Source organism: Suncus etruscus, chromosome 5, assembly GCF_024139225.1.
Source record: "Suncus etruscus isolate mSunEtr1 chromosome 5, mSunEtr1.pri.cur, whole genome shotgun sequence".
In the NCBI taxonomy this organism is placed as follows: Eukaryota; Metazoa; Chordata; class Mammalia; order Eulipotyphla; family Soricidae; genus Suncus; species Suncus etruscus.
In genome coordinates, this window is record NC_064852.1 from 109421059 (window position 1) to 109439621 (window position 18563).

Below are 18563 nucleotides of genomic sequence, written 5' to 3' on the forward strand. Positions count from 1 at the left end.
ACCCAGAAGTCCAGCCCCTCTGCTCCTGTCCTGTCCTGGGGAAGCTGTGGGCCTGGAACCTCCTTCCTGCAAAGTAAGTTTAGGGTGTCGCAGGTCAGAGGCGAGGTCCCCGTGCATCACTTGGCATGACCCCAGCACTTCCAGAGTGATCCTGAAGCATGGAAAGGTGTGGTCCTAGAGCCCCCAAACATTCAGGAAGCATGACCCTAACCCCAGCGGAGTGGTGTCAGGGCCTGCCTTGGGGAAACTCTCTGCACCTGCTGCCTGTTTGCACTGGTACCCAGCCGGATACAGAGAGGGCAGGGTCTGGCATGGCGCCATGGAGAGTCAGGGCTGGAGCTGGCCACACATGGGCATGAGTCCGGGTGGTGTGGGGGAGTGCACAGAGGCAGATGACCGAGTACTTGGACCCACCCAGTTTCTGTCCCTGCAGAGTGGGGTCTCTTGTCCTCTGAGTGGAGGTCAAAGGCACCCATGCCTGCTTGAGTCCATTTCAAAGCTCCAGGCTCACCGGCCTTGGCTTGTGTATGCCTCAGGGCCACATCCTGGCCAAAGAACTTGCCGAGGGCTAAGATGCTGGGCATGCCAAGCCACGGCCTTTGAATGAACCTGCTGCAGCGGGAGTGAGGGTCAGCAGCGCTTTTGCCCCCAGAGGAGCTGCGCCCAGGTGGTTGTCCCAGGGCAGTGGTTGGCAGCCTTTTTTTTCAACTGAGCCAAATCTCGCCAAAACCACGATTGAAATTTTATTTTGAGAGCCACACAGGGCACACACTGACAGAGGCTAGGAGTAGAGTCCTGACTCCTAGAGCGGCCGCCCGCCACACAGAAGAGCCAAATTAAAAGTGTAAAGAGCCACATGTGGTTTGCGAGCCACAGGTTGCCAACCACTGTCCCAGGAGAAGAGGTGAAAGGCCCACAGCCCCGCCCTATCCCTGGGAAGACAATGGAGCAGAGAGGATGTTCTGATCCTCCCCAGTGCCTGGAGCACTGAAGCCCACAGGCAGATGTCCCACATTCCCACTCAAAATGGGTGCCCAGAGTTAAGAGCTTCTCCCACAGAGACATAAGCACATTGTTCCAGCTGCAGAAGCAGATGCTACCGAGTGGGCCCAGCTAACAAAGTGCTGCTTTATGTGCTGGGCCTGGCCCATGGGAAAAGTCCCTCTGAGCTGCCTTGGCCGGCTGCAGCTCACTGGACAAGCTGCAGACACCACCCCATTCCTGCTTTCAGGAGTGACCACTGGCTTCCTGGCTTCCCCGCCAGCTCCCAGATGGCTGTGTTCCCAGGGGTGTCCCAAAACAGAGGAGCACTCAGCCAGGCCTCCCAGAGGACACTTTCATCTCTACAACTGCAAGATACAGCACTCAGCAGTGTTGGTGTCTGCCCTGGTGACATGATGTTTTTGTCATGTGCACCTGGTCCTCACCTGCCGTCCTTGCCATGGACAGCCCATGGCCAGTACAGGTGGGGCTCTTGTCTATGCCAGTCAGGGATCTTGCTTTCTTTGGAGGGACACACCCTACAATGCTGAATTCAGGGCTGACTCCTGGCAGTGTTCAGGGAACCATATGGGGTGTCAAAGAACAAGAAAAAAAAAAACCCAAATATTTTGAAAGAGAGCAATGCCAAGAGTCTGGTGTCACCATCAGTGAAGATAGAGGAGGAGGGGCTAGAGCGATAGCATAGCAGGGAAGGTATTTGCCTCACACGTGGCTGACCTGGGTTTGATTCCTGGCATCCCATAGGGTCCCCTGAGCTTGCCATGTGTAATTTCTGAGCACAGAGCCAAAAGTAACCCCTGAGCACCACTTAGTGTGGTCCCAGTACACTGGTCAATTTTTTGTTTGTTTTTGTTTGGGGCTACACCTGGCAGAGGCATCGCTCAAGGGGTTACTCCTGGCTCTGCGCTCAGAAATCACTTCTGGCAGGCTTGGGGGATCCTATGTGGTGTCTGGGATCAAACCCAGATTGGTCCTGGGTTGGCCAAGTGCAAGACAAATGCTCTACCCTCTGTGCAAATCACTCCTGCCTCTACTGGTCAATCTTGGCTCTGTAAATGTTCCAGTACACTGGTCAATCCATGGACAAGGAAGGAGACAGCTGGTCAGCTCCAGGGTCCTCTGTGGGGGCAGCTGCACTGGGGGGGGGGTGTCTGTGAGGTGGGGGAGGAAAGGTAAATCCCTGGGCTCCTGAGACAAACCAGCAGAATCAGAAAGGGGGTGTGGGTTGGAGATGAGCAGGGACCCCAAAGGAGGTCGTGAATGTGGGACCCCACATAGAAGTAGTGTGGGACCCCGGAGGAGGTGAGTGGAGCCCATGGAAGAGGTGAGTGTGGAAACATCATGTAGGAAGTGAGCATGGGAACCAAAAAGGAGGTGATGTGGCATCTCTTCTTAGGCTTTGGGGCTCTAGCTCCAGCCTCTGGGACTCCTCTGTGGGTTAAGTTCCGAGTGTCTGTCTCTGTGGGTCCTGCTGAGAGAATGTCTCTCTCCAAAACATTCCTGCAGACATGACGGCCTCTCCCTGCTCTCCCTCTGCACCTGCAGCCTCTTTATTCAGCATTTTGACTCAGCTGACAGACACAAACCCTGGCAAATGTATGCACCTATATGTGTGTACCTGTACATATATGCCTGCACACATGAGTACATGCATAGTTGTGTGCCAGTATATGCATGCCTGTGTGCACACATGTGTATGTAAGTACACAACTGTGCTCACGTGTGCTCATTTCTGTGTGTGCTTGTGTGCATCTGTATGATCTGAGCATGGGGTAGCACATAGGTGGACACATATGGATACACACCTGGACCTGTGCGCTACGCAGAGGGTGATCTTGTACATGCATGTGAGGTGTCAAACATGTGTGCCAGTGTGTGCACTGTGTTGTGCCATGCATGCATGTGTGCCTGTGCACACACGATAGCATGCACACATGTATTTGCTGCCATGTATGTACACACAAATCATGTGATAATGTGCATCCAGTGTGGTATCACCTGCGCACACATGTGTGCACTGTGATGCCATGCATGCAACACTATGCAATGTCACACAGTGCAATATGCAGTGTTATGCCATGCACACATGTCTGCTGTGTGATATGCACACACATTTGCATACTGTGTAATGCCATACACATGTATTTGTGCAGTGTGTGGTGTCATGGATGCAGATGATGTGTGCACCATGTGATACCATTTTGTGGGGAGCAGAGCTGATGGAACCTAGAACAAAAGGGTGTCCTGACCTTGTTACCCACATGACCAGAGGCACCCATGCCCTGAGGACAAAGGAAATAGACAAACACTATAATAATTCAAAGCAGCCCAATATACCCAGCCAGAGAAAATTACCCATATAGAGCAACTTGCCTTTGTGTTAGCAAAAGATTAATGTGTTTACAGCTGATGTTTTATTTATGCTTGCTGAGTAAAATTTATAAGACCCTGTTTGAATCTTGTGCTTTCAGTATAAACTCGTGCTTTCAGTACAAACATGTGCTCAGGTCTACCTCTTTACCCCTCCCTATTACCTGCCCCAGCTTATGCTAATGAGTGCTTGGAAACTTGTAACACTCCCCCATGATGTATTTTGCCTTTAAAAGCTGATCTCCCCGGGGAATAAAGCCCTTTTGAACAGCATGAGTTGCCTTAAGGGTCTTTCTTACTAACCTCTCAAGTTTATTTCACAGATCGGACCCACAAATTACTAGCGACCCTCATTCCCACACCCCCGAGGGTCGGGGGTCCCTCACCGAGGGTTGCACCATTTGTGTGTGCACTGTGTGATGCCATACATCCATGTTTCTGAGTAGGTGCACTGTAATGCCATGCATGCACGTGCATGTGTGTGGTACACTGTGTGCTGTGTGTGCATCTGTGTTTCCATGTGTATGGATGTGTCTGTATGTGTGCTGGCTCTGGCAGCATCAACACAACAGAGTAATGAGAAATAAAAACAGCCCATGGCTGTCTCTGAGCCCACCAGCCCCACTCCTGGCCCACGTCAGTGGGAAACAGATTTTCCAAGAGAAAATCAAGGGCCAGGCACACCCTAACAGTCTGGTAGAAACACCGTGCTTTGTAGAAAACCCAGATTAGCCGAAACTGCTCAATGATGCTCAATGATTCACTTTTCTTCTGCGAATAGACCAAAATAAGTTCCAGGGTGGTGGGTTTGCCATATTTAGGATGTTCTTGTAGGAGCAACGACAAACATCTGGCTATGATACTCTCTGGAATTTGGACTATTTCTTTCTAGCCTGTAAGCCTGAAGTTTTCCCACAGGAGGGAGTGAGCGTCCCCAAGCTCGAAGCCTCAGGACTGGGGCTTTGTCTTCTGACTTCTCACATTTGTGAATCTTAAAAATGGGATTGGGGCTGGGGCAATAGTACCATGGGGAGGACACTGGCCTGGCTTGTGGCCAACCTAGGCTCAAATCCTGAGTCCCAACAGGAGTGATCCCTGAGCACAGAGCCTGGAGCACGACCAGGTGTGACCCTGAAATAGAAAGCAAAGCCAGCCAGTCCAGTGATCCCTGTGGGGTCGCCCAGAAATGGAAGGTGGGCCAGAACTGCTCAGTGGGGCCCCCATCAGCTGAAGCCAGACCCCTCTGCCCTTCATGCACCCTGCGAACGTGTCATGGAGCTGATTCAAGCAGTCTGCACAGAGGGAGGCACTCTCAGGCTCCAGGAGGAGCCAGTTAGGCCAAGACCCCTGGAGCTCTGCTGAGATGAAACAGAAACATTTCCAAAATGACAACATGCCCAACCCCCATGAGTGGAAGGCTCCCTAAGCGTAGCCAGAGGACTCCGCTCAGCCCACAGTCTGAGACCATCTCGGGCAGAGCTTTCCCAGGCACAGCAACTGAGCGAGGCGGGTAGGGACAGGGAGAATTTGTGTAGAATCAAGTGCAACTCCAGGACAGGAGGGAGGAAAGTGTTAGAAAGGAGGGGAAGGGAAAGATGGGGAGAAAGGACAGGAGGAGGGGGTGGGGAGGACTGAAGGGAGAAGAGGGGAAGGGATGAAGGAGGGAATGGCAGGGTGACTGGGATGGAGGGAAGTGAGGAAGGAAAGCAGGGAAGAAAAAGGGCACATGTACAATCCTCAAATCAACTGCTTAGACTCCCGAAGTCTGGAAGCTTCTTTGTTCATACCCTCCCAGAACTGTGTCATTCATTGGTCAGAGTGCTCAAGGGCTGAGCACATGTTCTGCACAAGGGACCTGGGTTAATCCCAGCTCCATCCAGACCTTCGAGCACACCCAAGTGTGGCCCCCCAAAAGTCAAAAAGTTAACCGATCAAGGGGAAAAAAGCACACCATTTAGCTGATCTAACTTGTTTGTTTTTGGGCCACACCTGGTGGCGCTCAGGGATTACTCCTGTCTGCACTCAGAAATTGCTTCTGACAGGTTCAGGAGACCATATGGGATGCTGGGGAACAAACCCTGATCGGTCCTGGGTTGGCTATGGGTTGGCTGCAACAAAGCAAACGCCTTACTGCTGTTATATCCCCTAGCCCCTAACTTTTTGTTTTGTTTTGGGTGACACCCAGCAATGCTCAGGGATCACTACTGGTGAGGCTTGGGAATCATATAGGGTGCAGGGATTGAACGTGAGTCAGCCACATGCAAGGCCAGCACCCTCCAGCCTTTCTAGGTCTTTCTAGACCTTCCAGCCCCTTTCAGCCCTTCTAGGTCTTCCCAGCCCTCCCAGCCCCTTCCAGTTCTATACAGCCGCTTCTAGTTCCTTCTAGCCCCTTCTAGCCCAGGATCTGTGGTATGGATGAAAGAAGCCACATCGGGAAACGCTGCCTGGAGCACTTGGAAAGGGTCAGAGATATTCTGTCTGATGTCCGTGGGCAGCATCCAGCTTTGTCAAGGTTTACCAATAGAAGTGGATTTTCCTCTGGGTCCTGCTGGTATTTGGTTAAGGCCATTGAGCAGGATTTTAAACAGATGCTCAGGTTCTCGAAATGGATGAGCATGGTACCCCAACTCCAGCTACTAGAAACTCTGGGCATAGCTGCCATGTTCCCGCAGAAAAACGGCCCAGCTCCTAGGCAAGCTCCGAAAAGAAACGACAAGGTCACCTCTTCCCAGGGAGTCGGGTCTAGGCCGAGCACTCTGGGTGACCCCTTCCTGCCTGAACCACAGTAACCCCGGCCATGCCGACACCCCCCCACAGAAATAGCCCAACCTCACAACCCCACCTCAGCAAATTGCCAGGCCACCAAATGTGTTCCACATCTCCACATCCAGGAACAACACCTCCAAATCTCAGTCTGTTAGCCCAGCAGAATCTCACCAACCTGAGCGGAAAGGTGCAGGGAAGCCACTAAGCCCAGGGAGCCTGAACAGGAACACAGAAGCTCAGCTAGCACCAAACACAGCCCAGCCAACCTGAACAGGAACACAGAAGCTCAGCTAGCACCAAACACAGCCCAGCCAACCTGGGACAATAACTGTAGGAACACCAAAGAGAAAACACTGGTTTCCAACTGGGTTCTGTTGATCGATGTTGGATCATTCCTCTTGCCTTTGTGTTACAACAAGCCATCTGAAGTTAATTTTTTTTTGTGCTTGCAAGGGGCAGGCTAGGGTGGTGGGTGGGAGATGAGAAACACTGAGGAGGTCCCACTAATGGTGGGGCTTGTGTTGGGATATTCAATGCCTGAAACAACTGTATTAGGAATAACCTGGTAAATCACAATAGAATATAAAACTTTTGCTTCTGGGCCACACCTGGTGGTGCTCAGGGATTACTCCTGGTTCTGCACTCAGAAATCACTCCTGGCAGGCTCGAAGAACCATATGAGATGCTGGGGATCAAACCTGGGTTGGCCGCATGCAGGGCAAACGCTCTACCCGCTGTGCTATGGCTCTGGCCCCAAAAATCAATCTTTTTTTTGTTGGTGGTGGTGGTTTTTGGGTCACACCCGGCAGCGCTCAGGGGTTACTCCTGGCTCTATGCTCAGAAATTGCTCCTGGCAGGCTTGGGGGACCATATGGGATGCTGGGATTCGAACCAATGACCTTCTGCATGAAAGGCAGACATCTTACCTCCATGCTATCACTCCAGCTCCCAAAACTCAATCTTAATAACAAGGTGCTTGGGGAATGGAGACACTTTCCCATGCATGGAAGACTGGTTTTGTCACTGCTCCAGGGAAGAAGGATAAAGAGGAGACAGGAAAGGCTCCAGGGAGAAGGCAGTGCCTCAGAGCTTGGCCAGGGTTGATCTGTCTCCCTCCTTCTGGCAGGGCTGACAGGTCCAACCAGTCTCCCAGTACTCCAGCCTACAGCCTGGGGACAGTCCCGGCAACTCAGACAGGAGTGGGCCCAGCTCAGAGGGACTTGGCCTCTTCCCTGGCCTGCACCTCCCTCTCAGATGCTGCTCAGGGCTGTGGCTTTTCTGAGCAACATTTCCCTGTGACAGAAACCCAAACACAGCAATTCAGGTGATTCTTGTCTTTATGTTAGGTTCACGATAGGCAAGAAGAGCTCCAGAAGATGGTAAGAGAATTTATTCATCACTGAAGAGGAAAGTGACTCATTAAACATTTCCTTCTGGTGAGATCTGCTTGGGTGAGAGGCCTCCACCCATTCAATCATTAGATGCCACATTCATGGGCTACTGTGATGCAAAATTGAGAGTTCAATGCCAATGAATAAAAGTAAATTTGGGCTCTTTAAATTGACTTGGGTTAAATTGAGCAGTTCCTGTCATATTTCCATTTATATTGTAAAAAGGCTATCATCTGTCCTTTATTTCCATGCTATAATTTGTCACGTTCTAATAAGTATGGTTCTACTTTAAAAAAAACTCATTCAAATACTATTTACAAAATAAGAAAAAATGGGTTATAGAGTATCACATACTTAAGATTGCTACTTAATATATAAATATGTCTCACATTCAACTATTTTCTTGTCTAATGCCAGATAATTTTCAAGTTAGGCATTATAATCTTGCTGATATAAAAAACCAAGTCTTGAGGCCAGAGTGGTGGCACAGCAGCAGGGCATTTGCCTTGCACATGGCTGACCTAGGATGGACTATGGGTTCGATCCCCCAGCGTCCCATATAGTCCCCCAAGCCAGGGACAATTTCTGAGCGCATAGCCAGGAGTAACCCTTGATTGTCACCGGGTGTGGCCCCAAAACAAAACAAAACGAAAACCAAAGAGCCAAAGCGATAGCAGTAAGGCATTGCATGCAACCAACACAGGACAGACAGCGGTTCGAATCCCAGCATCCCACATGGTCCCCTGAGCCTTCCAGGAGTGATGTCTGAGCAAAGAGGAATAACCCCTGAGCGCTGCCAGGTATGACCTAAAAACCAAAAATAAATAAATAAATAAAAGAAAACCAAGGGGCCAGAGAGATAGCATGGAGGTAAGGTATTTGCCTTTTATGTAGAAGGTCATTGGTTCGAATCCCGGCATCCTATATGGTTCCCTGTGCCTGCCAGGGGCGATTTCTGTGCATGGAGCCAGGAGTAACCCCTGAGTGCTGCCGGGTATGACCGAAAAAACAAAAATAAATAAATAAATAAATAAAATAAAATAAAATAAAATAAAATAAAATAAAATATTTTTTCATTTCCTTCCCTTTGCTGCGGATGTTGCTACTCTGGCTCCCACACTCTGGGGTGCCTTCGAGGCCATGCTGAGGTGTCAATGAGCACACTCAGGCATCTCCAAGCACAGGCTGGAGTGACTCTGAACACTCTCTGAGGAGTCTGTGAGCACTCTGGCTGAGAACCCAGGACTTAGTAGGCACATACAATGCTGCTGGACGTCACTACAGCCTCAGTCCTCAGAGTAGACCTCACCTCACCTCACCTCCGAGGTATCCCCAGCCATATATGGTTCTGTGGTGACTTGTGCCTGGCTGATCCAGGGAACGCTCACTCTTTCCAGGCCACCCAGAAGGGTGTTGTGACCACCATCCCCCAGCTCCCTCCCCCCCACACCATGTCAGGCCCTTGACTCTGGCTGGTGGCAGTGAACTGTCCACTCAGTCAGGGGCCAGCCCAAGGGGGAGGAGGCAGAGGAGTGACAGTGAAAGGAACCTTGATGGAAACTTCCAGAAAGAGCAGGAACAGGCCCCACCCTCTGTGCTTACCTCAGTGGCAAAGGTCTCCATGGAGTCGTCTAGCAGTCTCACCCGCACAGGAAGGAGCTTCTCCGGCGTACTACTGGCCACAGTCACAGCCCCGAGACCCTGGCCAGGTTCCAGGGTGCTCATGCCCATGGGCATCGTCTGAGTGCCCAGACGCGCTTCGGGGGTCTGCAGGGCTCGGTAGGTGCCCTCTATCTCCCCCATTCCTGAAAGAGAAGCACAGATGACAACAGCTGCTCATGGAGAAACAAGCAGAAAAAGATCAAGCCTAAATGCAGCATTGGCAAACATGGACCCTGTGACTCGGCCTGAGTTTGTCGCTTGATTGGTTGGTTGGGGCCAGCTCGTGCCATGCCAGGAACCACTCCTGGTGATGCGTGGAGACCCTACATGATGCTGGGTCTGGATGAGAGTGGAGGCAAGCGCCTCAACCCTGGGCCTCTCTCTGGCCACCTCTGCATCATCTCTGCAACTTGTACAGTTTTAAGTTCTATCAAAAAGTGGAAAAGATGTTTTTCCTGCACACAACAACCAGTGAAGCATAAAATGGTAATTGACATCACCCTGAACAGTCGTGTTTGGTGAGTGCTTGGCCAACCAGGCGGTGCAAACCTCATGAGTGCTCACCCAGCTTGGCCAGGAGATACGACGCCAGCAGGGCCTGTGTCCAAGCCCCAAGGAAGGCTCCATAGTGGTTGCCTCTGCCGCTGAGCTGTCTGCAGGGTCAAGCACACATGGAGCAGCAGGGAAGGAGGGAGGGAGGGAGGGAGGGAGGGAGGGAGGGAAGGGAGGAAGGAAGGAAGGAAGGAAGGAAGGAAGGAAGGAAGGAAGGAAGGAAGGAAGGAAGGAAGGAAGGAAGGAAGGAAGGAAGGAAGGAAGGAAAAGGGAAGGAAGGAGGAAGGCCAGTCTACCGGCTCTCTTCCCTGCCCAGACTAGACCCCATGCACCCGACATTGGTCTCAGAAGCCAAGGCCACAGACTGGGGTTTCTTTCCTTTGCTGATCTCACACTGTCTCTTGGGTGACCCCCAGTGGGACCCTGCACAGAAAGGAGGGAGGGTCTGTACCAGGCTTGGGCTGTGGTTGGGACTTGGTATGACCCTCTAGTAAGGGCCCAGTGCAGAGTTCCTCGAGTCCCTTTGCTCAACACAGGTGGAAGACGTGTGTGTTCATGTGTGTATGTATGTTCATGCTCACACATGTGTTCATGGGTGTGCTCATGTGTACGTTTGTGTGTTTGTGTGTGTGTTCCTCTGGATGGTTCAGGAGCACCCGAGCTGCAGGCAAGTGAATGTGCGAGCACGACAAGGCAGGGCAGAAGTGCTTTTCTATGCACTCAGACTAGGGCTCTGCCCAGCGAGACACTGTGGGCCCCAGGGTCCTGATATCTCAGAGGTGGTTTGTTGTCAGTTGGTTGTGTACCACTGGGATCAGCAACATATTCTACTGTCCCAGCAGTTGTTTCAGACATGGTAGTGCTGGAGCTGACAAGCCTCATGTGCACCAAAGGATCTCAGCACCAAAAGAAACCAAAAAAACCATTTCCCAATGACGGTGTGTCTACACGGACAATCCTGTTTTCTTGGGCTGGTCTGTAACCAAACTGTTAACAGCTCTGCTGAGAAGTCTCTGAATTCTTCCTATTCTCCGTCACAAGAAGCGGAGGTGGCTCACACAATTAGTATATTATTTTCTAAGTTCAGTGATGTTTACATCATTGACTGCTATTTGGGGGGCTAGGAGTTGGGGGCCACACCCAGCAGTGCTCCCCAAGCAGAAATGGGGAAACCACGTGGTGCCGGGCCTAAAGCTGTGCACCAGCCCCTTGGCTCTCTCTGGCTCTGTCCTGCTTTTTCTGCACTGGAACACCTTTGTTTTCATGCTACTTCCCAAATCAGGTCTGATGCCTGACATGGGACTTTTTTGCGGAGGAAGATCACACAATGCCAGACACACGAACTCCAAGCCCACAACCCTGGGAACTACTGTGCCTTCAAGCCCAGCAGTGTCCACTGATCACCTCATACAGGTGCAAATCTGGGGGAGACAGAGGAGCCCCTAGAATTCCAAAGGGAGAAGACCAAGAGGCCTTGGGCTCTCGGGGCATAGGAGAGGTGAAATGAGGGGCATGCAGGAGTGTGGGGAGACAGCTGGTCCGCTCCACACCTGGAAGAGAGGGACGAGACAGGGGAGGAGGAGGGAAGTCAGGACAGAAGAGAGAGCAGGGCTGCTGCCAGCCTGGCTGGAGGAGGGTTCCTTCAGCTCAGCAGCAGGGCTGGGGGTGGGGGGCTTCCCAAGGCAAGAATATGCTGGGCTGGGGAGCTGAGGGTGCAGCTGAGAGGGCATGTGCCTGGGTTACAGTTTATGTTCCAGGCTGCTGCATGGCTCGGAGGAAGGGCGTGAGGGTCCTGTGGATGAGGCCATGTGGAGATGCTCCCCTGGGCCACTCAGCTGTATGTTCTCAGAAAGTGACAATTCCAAAAGCCGGGGCTTGTGCCAGTTTCCCAAAGCTCAGTGATGTGACTACTCCCAGAACCTTCCCAACACTGGGTGCTGTGGGCTAATGCTGCATGTCCGCCCTCACTTCCTTGGGCCCACATGAGAGCCTGGCAGTGGGATAAGCAGGACATCACCAATGAGAGAGGTATGGTAGCACTGGGTGTGGAGAATGGGGTGTAGAGAATGGGTCCTTGCTCTGGGGTTTACCCTGCCCTGTGCAGGGTAAGCTACTAAAAGGAGAGAGGACAGGAGAGAGGCTTGGAGAGAAGGCAGGGGAGGCAGTGGTAGGGCATGGGGAGGAGACAAGGCAGGTAGGGCTGTGCATACTCAGAAGTTTCTGCCCAAGAGCAGAGGTTGACAGTTGGAAACACTTACTGGGCACCATTCATCTTGCTAATGGCTTAAAAAAAATTCTTCTGTTTCCAGCCTGTTTTAAGCCACATTGGGAATCATCAGGGGGTACCCCCAGATTTGTACTGGGGGTTCTCCCAGGCCTGCTCAGGGGATCAGGAACATCATGAGGGCTAAAAGGGCCCCTACAGTCCTGCTGGCAAGATCTGTGTTCCAGCCCTAAGCGGTCTCTGACCTCAGTTGCCGTTCATGGATCATGATCAGTCATGCTCTGGGATTTCTCCAGGCTCTGTACCCAGGGGTTACTCCTGGTGGTGCTCAAGAAACCAGGTGGGGTGCAGGGGGTGGGACCCAGGTTGAATGTTACAAGACAAATATCCTGCCCACTGTACTTTTTCGTGGCCCCCGACCTCAAACGTGGGAGATTTTTGCCTAAGCAAAAAATGAGGTCTCGAATGGAGCCTCAGACACCGACACTTCCACCAGGCTATCTTCACAAAAAGTCCAGTTTCCCATGGCGGTCCTGCTGATTCTCAGTGCTCACAGATATCCAGGTAAATATGGTTGTTAGGGGCCATACTTTGCGGTGCTGTCTTCACTTCCGGCTCTGTACTCGGGGGCCACTCCCTACGGGGTGCCAGGAACCCTATGGGGTGCCAGGGATCATGCCAGTCAGGCACTATCCTATGCACAAGCCCTGGGAAGTAAATATTAACTCCCTTCTCTCGCCCACGACTGAGTAGAGAACAGGGATGCACCTCAGCATCTCCGTGGGAAAGGAACTGCAAGGATGTTCTGCAGGTGAGTCAGCCCAGCCCAGTTGCAGGAAACAGGGCAGCGCTCTGGGCACATGGCTCCCTGCCAGCCGCCCCAGCAACCTTTGCAGTCAACCAGGGGTGCAGCCCATCCAGGCATTCAGACCTGGGGCGAAGCAGCAGATCTTGGCTGTGGGAGATTCCAGTGGCGAGGAGGGGAGGGGAGGGGAGACCTATACAGCCTCTCAACTAGTGACAAAGAACTAGAGACAACTAGAAACACTAGTGACAAAGCCACGGAGGGTGTGGCTGCACTCTGCACCTGCGGCCCCTGGGAGGCCTGCCCACCGCGTCCTCCACGTGGACAGTCCCTGCTCCCCGACGCTCTGCGCAGAGCCCCGGCCTGTCTCCTTCCTCCAGGCCACGGCCTCCGTCCCCGTCCTCCCTGTCCGCCACTGCACTCGGACAGCCCCTGCCGGGCCCACCCTTCACGCGGACAGCCACCGATCCCGTCCCGGGCGCGTCCTCCCCGATCGACCCTGCACGGGACAGCTCTGTCCTGCCTAGGCCGCGCAGCGGGCCGCCGCCCCAGGCCTTCCCGAGCCGGGTTGGGCTCCTCGGTGAAGCTGCGGGCCGCGGCCTCTTCCCCGCCGGCCCCGGGGCCTCCGCCCGGACGGCCTGAGCCGCCTCTGCCTGTTCGCGCCCGCAGCCTTTCCCGCCTGCCCGGCCGCGGCTCCTCCGGCCCGTGGCCTCGCGTCCTCACCTCCGCCCAGCCGCGCGCCTGTCTGTCCGTCGCTCCGTCCGTCCGCGCGGCCTCCGCTCCGCGCCGGCTCCGCCCGCTCCCGACTGCCCGCGGGCCGCCCGCTGCGGCCACGCTCCCGCCCCCGCGGACGCGCCCCCGATTGGACCGCCGGCCTCCGGAGGAGCCTCCTAGCGCCTCCTAGCGCTGCCGATTGGCTCGCCGGCCTTCAGGGGCGGGCGAGAGGAAACCTCCCGAGTCGGGATGCTATTGGGCAGACTCGCTGGCAGGGCGGGTCCGAGTCCCAGGCAGCTGCCGTCAAGGACCCGCCTCCTCCCTCTGCACTTCGAAGTTTCAAGGCTGGGCCGGAGGGACAGGGCAGGGCAGGGCAGGGCAGGGCAGGGCAGGGTGGCGGGCTGCGCCCAGCTCGGCAGCCCTGTGCCCCTAGGACCCAGGAGCTCAGTGTCCAGGCTCAGTGGAATAGGCACACGGAGGTCTCTGCACCAAGATTAGCTTCCAAGCACACAACCCCAGCACTAGGCTCACACTTGGTACCATCTGCAGGGCTCACTCTGTACCCAGGCTAGTATTCTGCAGTCCTGTGGACACTCCTTCCTTTGTCCCTGACCCAGCTGTGTCTGAGGCTGGGTGGGTGGCAGCAACTTTTTTTTTTTTTTTTGCAGGGACATTTTTCTTCCCTTTTTTTTTAAACAACTTTATTACATACATGATTGTGTTTGGGTTTCAGTCATGTAAAGAACACCACCCATCACCAGGGCAACATTCCCATCACCAATGTCCCAAGTCTCCCTCCTCCCCACCCAACCCCCGCCTGTACTCTAGACAGGCTTTCTTTTTTTTTTTTTTTTTTTTGGGCCACACCCAGTAATGCTCAGGGGTTGCTCCTGGCTTGGGGGACCATATGGGACACCGGGGGATCAAACCTCGGTCCGTCCAAGGCTAGCGCAGGCAAGGCAGGCACCTTACCTTTAGCGCCACCGCCTGGCCCGACAGGCTTTCTATTTCCCACATACATTCCCTCGTACAGTGGGTGGCTGCAGAATGGGAGCCAGGGGCCAGGTGGTAGAAAGGTGCAGGGTGGCTTAAGGGAGGCAACACAGGTCAGCTCTAAGGCCTCCCAGTGCACCTACAGCTTTCCTGTCAGTTTTTTGTTCTTTCACTGAGCGTGCGTGTGTGCATGTATATCGTGTGGTGGTGTGTGTGTGACTTACGTGGTGGTGCCTAGTTCCACCCATGACAGGCAAATGATCCTGCAATGGCATATTGTACCCGACCATCCATGAAGCAGAAGAAGACCACCTTGATATAATCCTGCTTCCTAGTCTCGACGGCTCTTGGGCCAGAATCATCAAAGCTGTCCGGTATTGATGCTAATAATGTAAAGAAATATTCCCCTCTCCAGCCCCAGTTTTTCCTTTCCTATTATAGCCCACCCCTCCCTCTCCCTAGTAAAGAACAAGTATTCATGTAATATCTAAACAATAGTGCTTTATTGACAAAAGGTTAGTTTTAGTGAATATAAATTGTGTAAAATTAAGTCTTCAAAATACTTTTTTTGGGGAGTGGGGAGCAGAGGTTCTGAAATACACCAGGAGGTGGCTTGAGGGACTTGGTTATACCAGGGATCCAACCAGGGGCTGACTACAAAGCACCTTAACCCTGTCCTCTCTGACCTCAGAATACATTTTCTACAGGCAAAGATGACCTCTTAGAAAGGGCAGTTACTTGTTAGCTGCAGTACTGCTTTAGAGGGGTATGAAGGTGCACCAGCAAAACAGTACCAGTGTTCACGGCTCCCCAACAGTGCTGGGGTCGATACTCTTCACCTGCACAGCCCTGACCAGCACAGCTTGTCCAGACGCCAGAGGGGACCCTGGTGGCCTTGTAGTCTTTAGAGCACCGCGCCTGTCCTGGTGAGCCCTAGTCACTTGAAACATGCAGAGTAGGGAGGGGAACTAGTCTGCAGACTGACCATCACACTTTCCTTCTAGTCTGACCCAAACTTAACCACCCTCCTCCATCAATGTGGATGGGAAATAAACCTGGTGTGTACCACAGGGATACTCAATGGGGAATAGGGGATGGGACCCAAGGCCTGGGGATACTTGTCAGGTGGGACACAATGAGGCAGAGAGGTGTCTGTGCAGTGTAAGGAGGTGGCAGCAGTGAGGACAATGAGACACTAAGAAGTACACGCCTTCGGCTCTGCCTCCCTCCGGGTCCCTGGGAGACCAGCTGCCTGAGGCTGTTGTGGGTTATAAGGGTCAGCACCTCACCTGGTGTCCCCACTCTGTGGTCAGAGCCAGTAAAGTGCAGTCCAGTATAAAAACATGAAAGGCTGGTGTTCCAGCCCTCAACCGCAAGTTTTCCCTAAAGAGATTCTTTAAAATATGAGTACTGCATAGGAAAATCAGAACCTTGATATTATTCTCCTTAGCAGAATATAGGCAGTTTAGAGGAAAACAACCAGTTGTCTGTGCTAAGACTCTGCATAGGAATTTTAAAAATAATGCAATATCAGAATTCAGTAACTTCCTGACATTCACCCCTAGGTGTCTTTAAAAAAAAGGTACTTTAGGGAGTGGTAGAGTGGTAGCACAAGGTTAAGGCATTTGCCTTGCATATGGCTGACCCATGTGATGGACCCCTGGCGTCTCATATGGTCCCTAAAGCTAAGGGCGATTTCTGAGCGCATAGCCAGGAGTAACCCCTGAGCGTCACCGTGCATAGCCAGGAGTAACCCCTGAGCGTCACCGGGTGTGGCCCAAAAACCAAAACAAAAAAAAAAGGTACTTCAGTATGAGCACATACATCACAATTTGTTTTCTTTGGCAAGAAATAGGTGATGGAGTGACAGGGTGGACAGGTATCAGAGGCTGTGCCCGACCAAAGCACAGAGACCTCCCGGGGTGTCGCCTGGCCAGGGAACAGCCCCGTGCTCATCTTTCATGACTGCCAGATTCATCTCACTACCATCAGGGTCAATCTGGGGAAAATCTGAATGTTCTAGAAATCAATCAAGAGTGCACCTCAATGATTAGTTAGGCTAATCGAATTAAAGAAATTCAACATTAACTATATATGCTCATCCAGAAAGTGGTTAGTTATGGAGAAGAATAGTTTACCTCACAAAACAGAAAGTATAAGGACCAAGAAATACAAATACTGTGAGTGCATCATATCAAAAAGGACATCCAGCGAAAAGGAGAACGTTGGGCTTGGGGATCAGTAGAGACTGAAGACAAAGCATGTGGAGCTGCAGGGCCCAGCCAGTGTCTCCTCTATCCTGAAGAAGATCTTCTGGGAAAACAGAAAACAACACATTTTCACAGATGTGAAGCAACATCTGCTGTCTGGTTATTGTTTCTCTGTATCAACAGAGAAGAACAAAAAAGAGGCTTGGGGAATCGGGGTGCTGAAGACCAAAGACATCAAAAGAAACTCATCTGGGTACTTACATGGGATTCTCATTATTCCACATGACAGTTTTAAAAAGAGGAGAAGCAGAATCAGCAAGAAGCAACTGGCCACCACCCTCAGTTCCACCCCAGTGCTGCCTCTCATCAGGAAGGCAGAGGGCACTGGATATGCCCACCTAGTGCTTCTGTTACCTAACCAATTCATGACTGCAGACAAGTTTTAAAGTCTTGGTTGGCACCAACCACCTCAGGTATGACTCTACCCTGCTCCCTTTATGAACTGCAGTAAACAGTATGGGCCAGGAGTGACATAGAAGGGCACCCATCAGTGACACCTGGGACATGCTCTCTAGGAACCAGTCGTGGCAAAACAGCTGTGTCTTTGTGCTGCCACCACAGCAGAAGACCCCATGCCACCCACAGAGGTGACCTGCCCTTTCATGGTGGAGGAGTCTGAGAGGATTCCAGGCTGGTGGCCTCTGAGCCTCTGCCAAACTGGCCACATATTCTCCCTGCTGCCACCAACACTGCTGCTCCCACTCACAGCTTGACTGACCTGAAAGGAGATCCCTGCCTATCACCCAGCATTAATCCCTGGAGCAGGCTTGCCATGCCCTAAAACTCCCCCATCCCCATAGAAGGCTTGCCTTTCCTGGGTCTTTGCCCTTTGGTCATCAGAACAGAAAGCACGGAGGTGGAGGTGCAGGGATAGACAAGACACCTTTGTCTTTTTTTTTTGTTTTTTGGGCCACACCCGGCGGTGCTCAGGGGTTACTCCTGGCTGTTTGCTCAGAAATAGCTCCTGGCAGGCACGGGAGGACCATATGGGACACTGGGATTCGAACCAACCACCTTAGGTCCTGGATCGGCTGCTTGCAAGGCAAACACCGCTGTGCTATCTCTCCGGGCCCACACCTTTGTCTCTTAGTCCTCCTGTGGACCCTCCTCACACAGGAAGGCCAGGACACAGGTGCAGGGGGACAAGATCGAGATTGGGAGTGAGAGCAGCCCTAAACCCCCACCTCTGGTCACTGATGTTTTAGTAATGCTCCACTACAGCCTTCCCACAGGCACTTTCCTGGGGGTACTCTGGGGAGATGGTGGTGCCAGAGATAAAACCCAGGGTCGCCTAGGCAGCCCCATTCAAACACCTTCAGTGTTTCCCTTCAGACAGGCCTGCAGCCCTACCAAGATAAGCAGATGCTGCAGCAACTCTGAAGAGGCTGGGGGCACCTTTCGGCTTGCCCCTGAAGGAGGAGCTCCTGTGGGGAGCTTTCCTCTCCAGCTGTCGAGTCTCACTCATATGAAACCTCACGGGAGAAAGAGTGGGCAGCAGGGTCCCACTGCCCAGTGGTTACCTTACACGTGGTGCCCTGAGTGAGGCCCGCCATCGCCGTCACCCCCCTGCATCTGCAGTTGCATTTGTGCCTGCATCCTCGCAATCATCTCCTGCATGCGGCGGAGCTGTGGGGACAAATGCTGTGCTCAGACGGCAGCTGCCCCACCAACAACCCTTCCTCTCAGGTGCCCCAGCCGGGAGCCCAAACCAAAACCCTTGAGTGGTGCCTTCCTGAACACAGAGAATACAGAGCAGAAAAGAGTGGAGAGCAAGCAGCTGAACACACAGGACTCTTTACCCACTGGAAAAAATG

General features: G+C 52.7%; 2 protein-coding genes across 5 annotated transcripts in view; both read right to left on the reverse strand.

Annotated features, from left to right (window-relative positions):
• The window catches only part of FARP2 (FERM, ARH/RhoGEF and pleckstrin domain protein 2), a 57234-nt gene extending 47902 nt beyond the window's left edge, over positions 1–9332 (reverse strand). The window contains 1 exon segment of the mRNA XM_049772888.1: positions 9132–9332. Within this exon segment, the coding sequence (XP_049628845.1) occupies positions 9132–9332 (201 nt within the window).
• Positions 9333–17828: 8496 nt separating this feature from the next.
• The window catches only part of SEPTIN2 (septin 2), a 29211-nt gene continuing 28476 nt past the window's right edge, over positions 17829–18563 (reverse strand). For all 4 annotated transcript variants that reach the window (XM_049773477.1, XM_049773474.1, XM_049773475.1 and 1 more), the window contains exon 12: positions 17829–18375. In XM_049773477.1, coding sequence (XP_049629434.1) covers positions 18271–18375 — 105 coding nt within the window. In that variant the 3' untranslated portion in view covers positions 17829–18270. The remainder of the gene's footprint in view (positions 18376–18563) is intronic.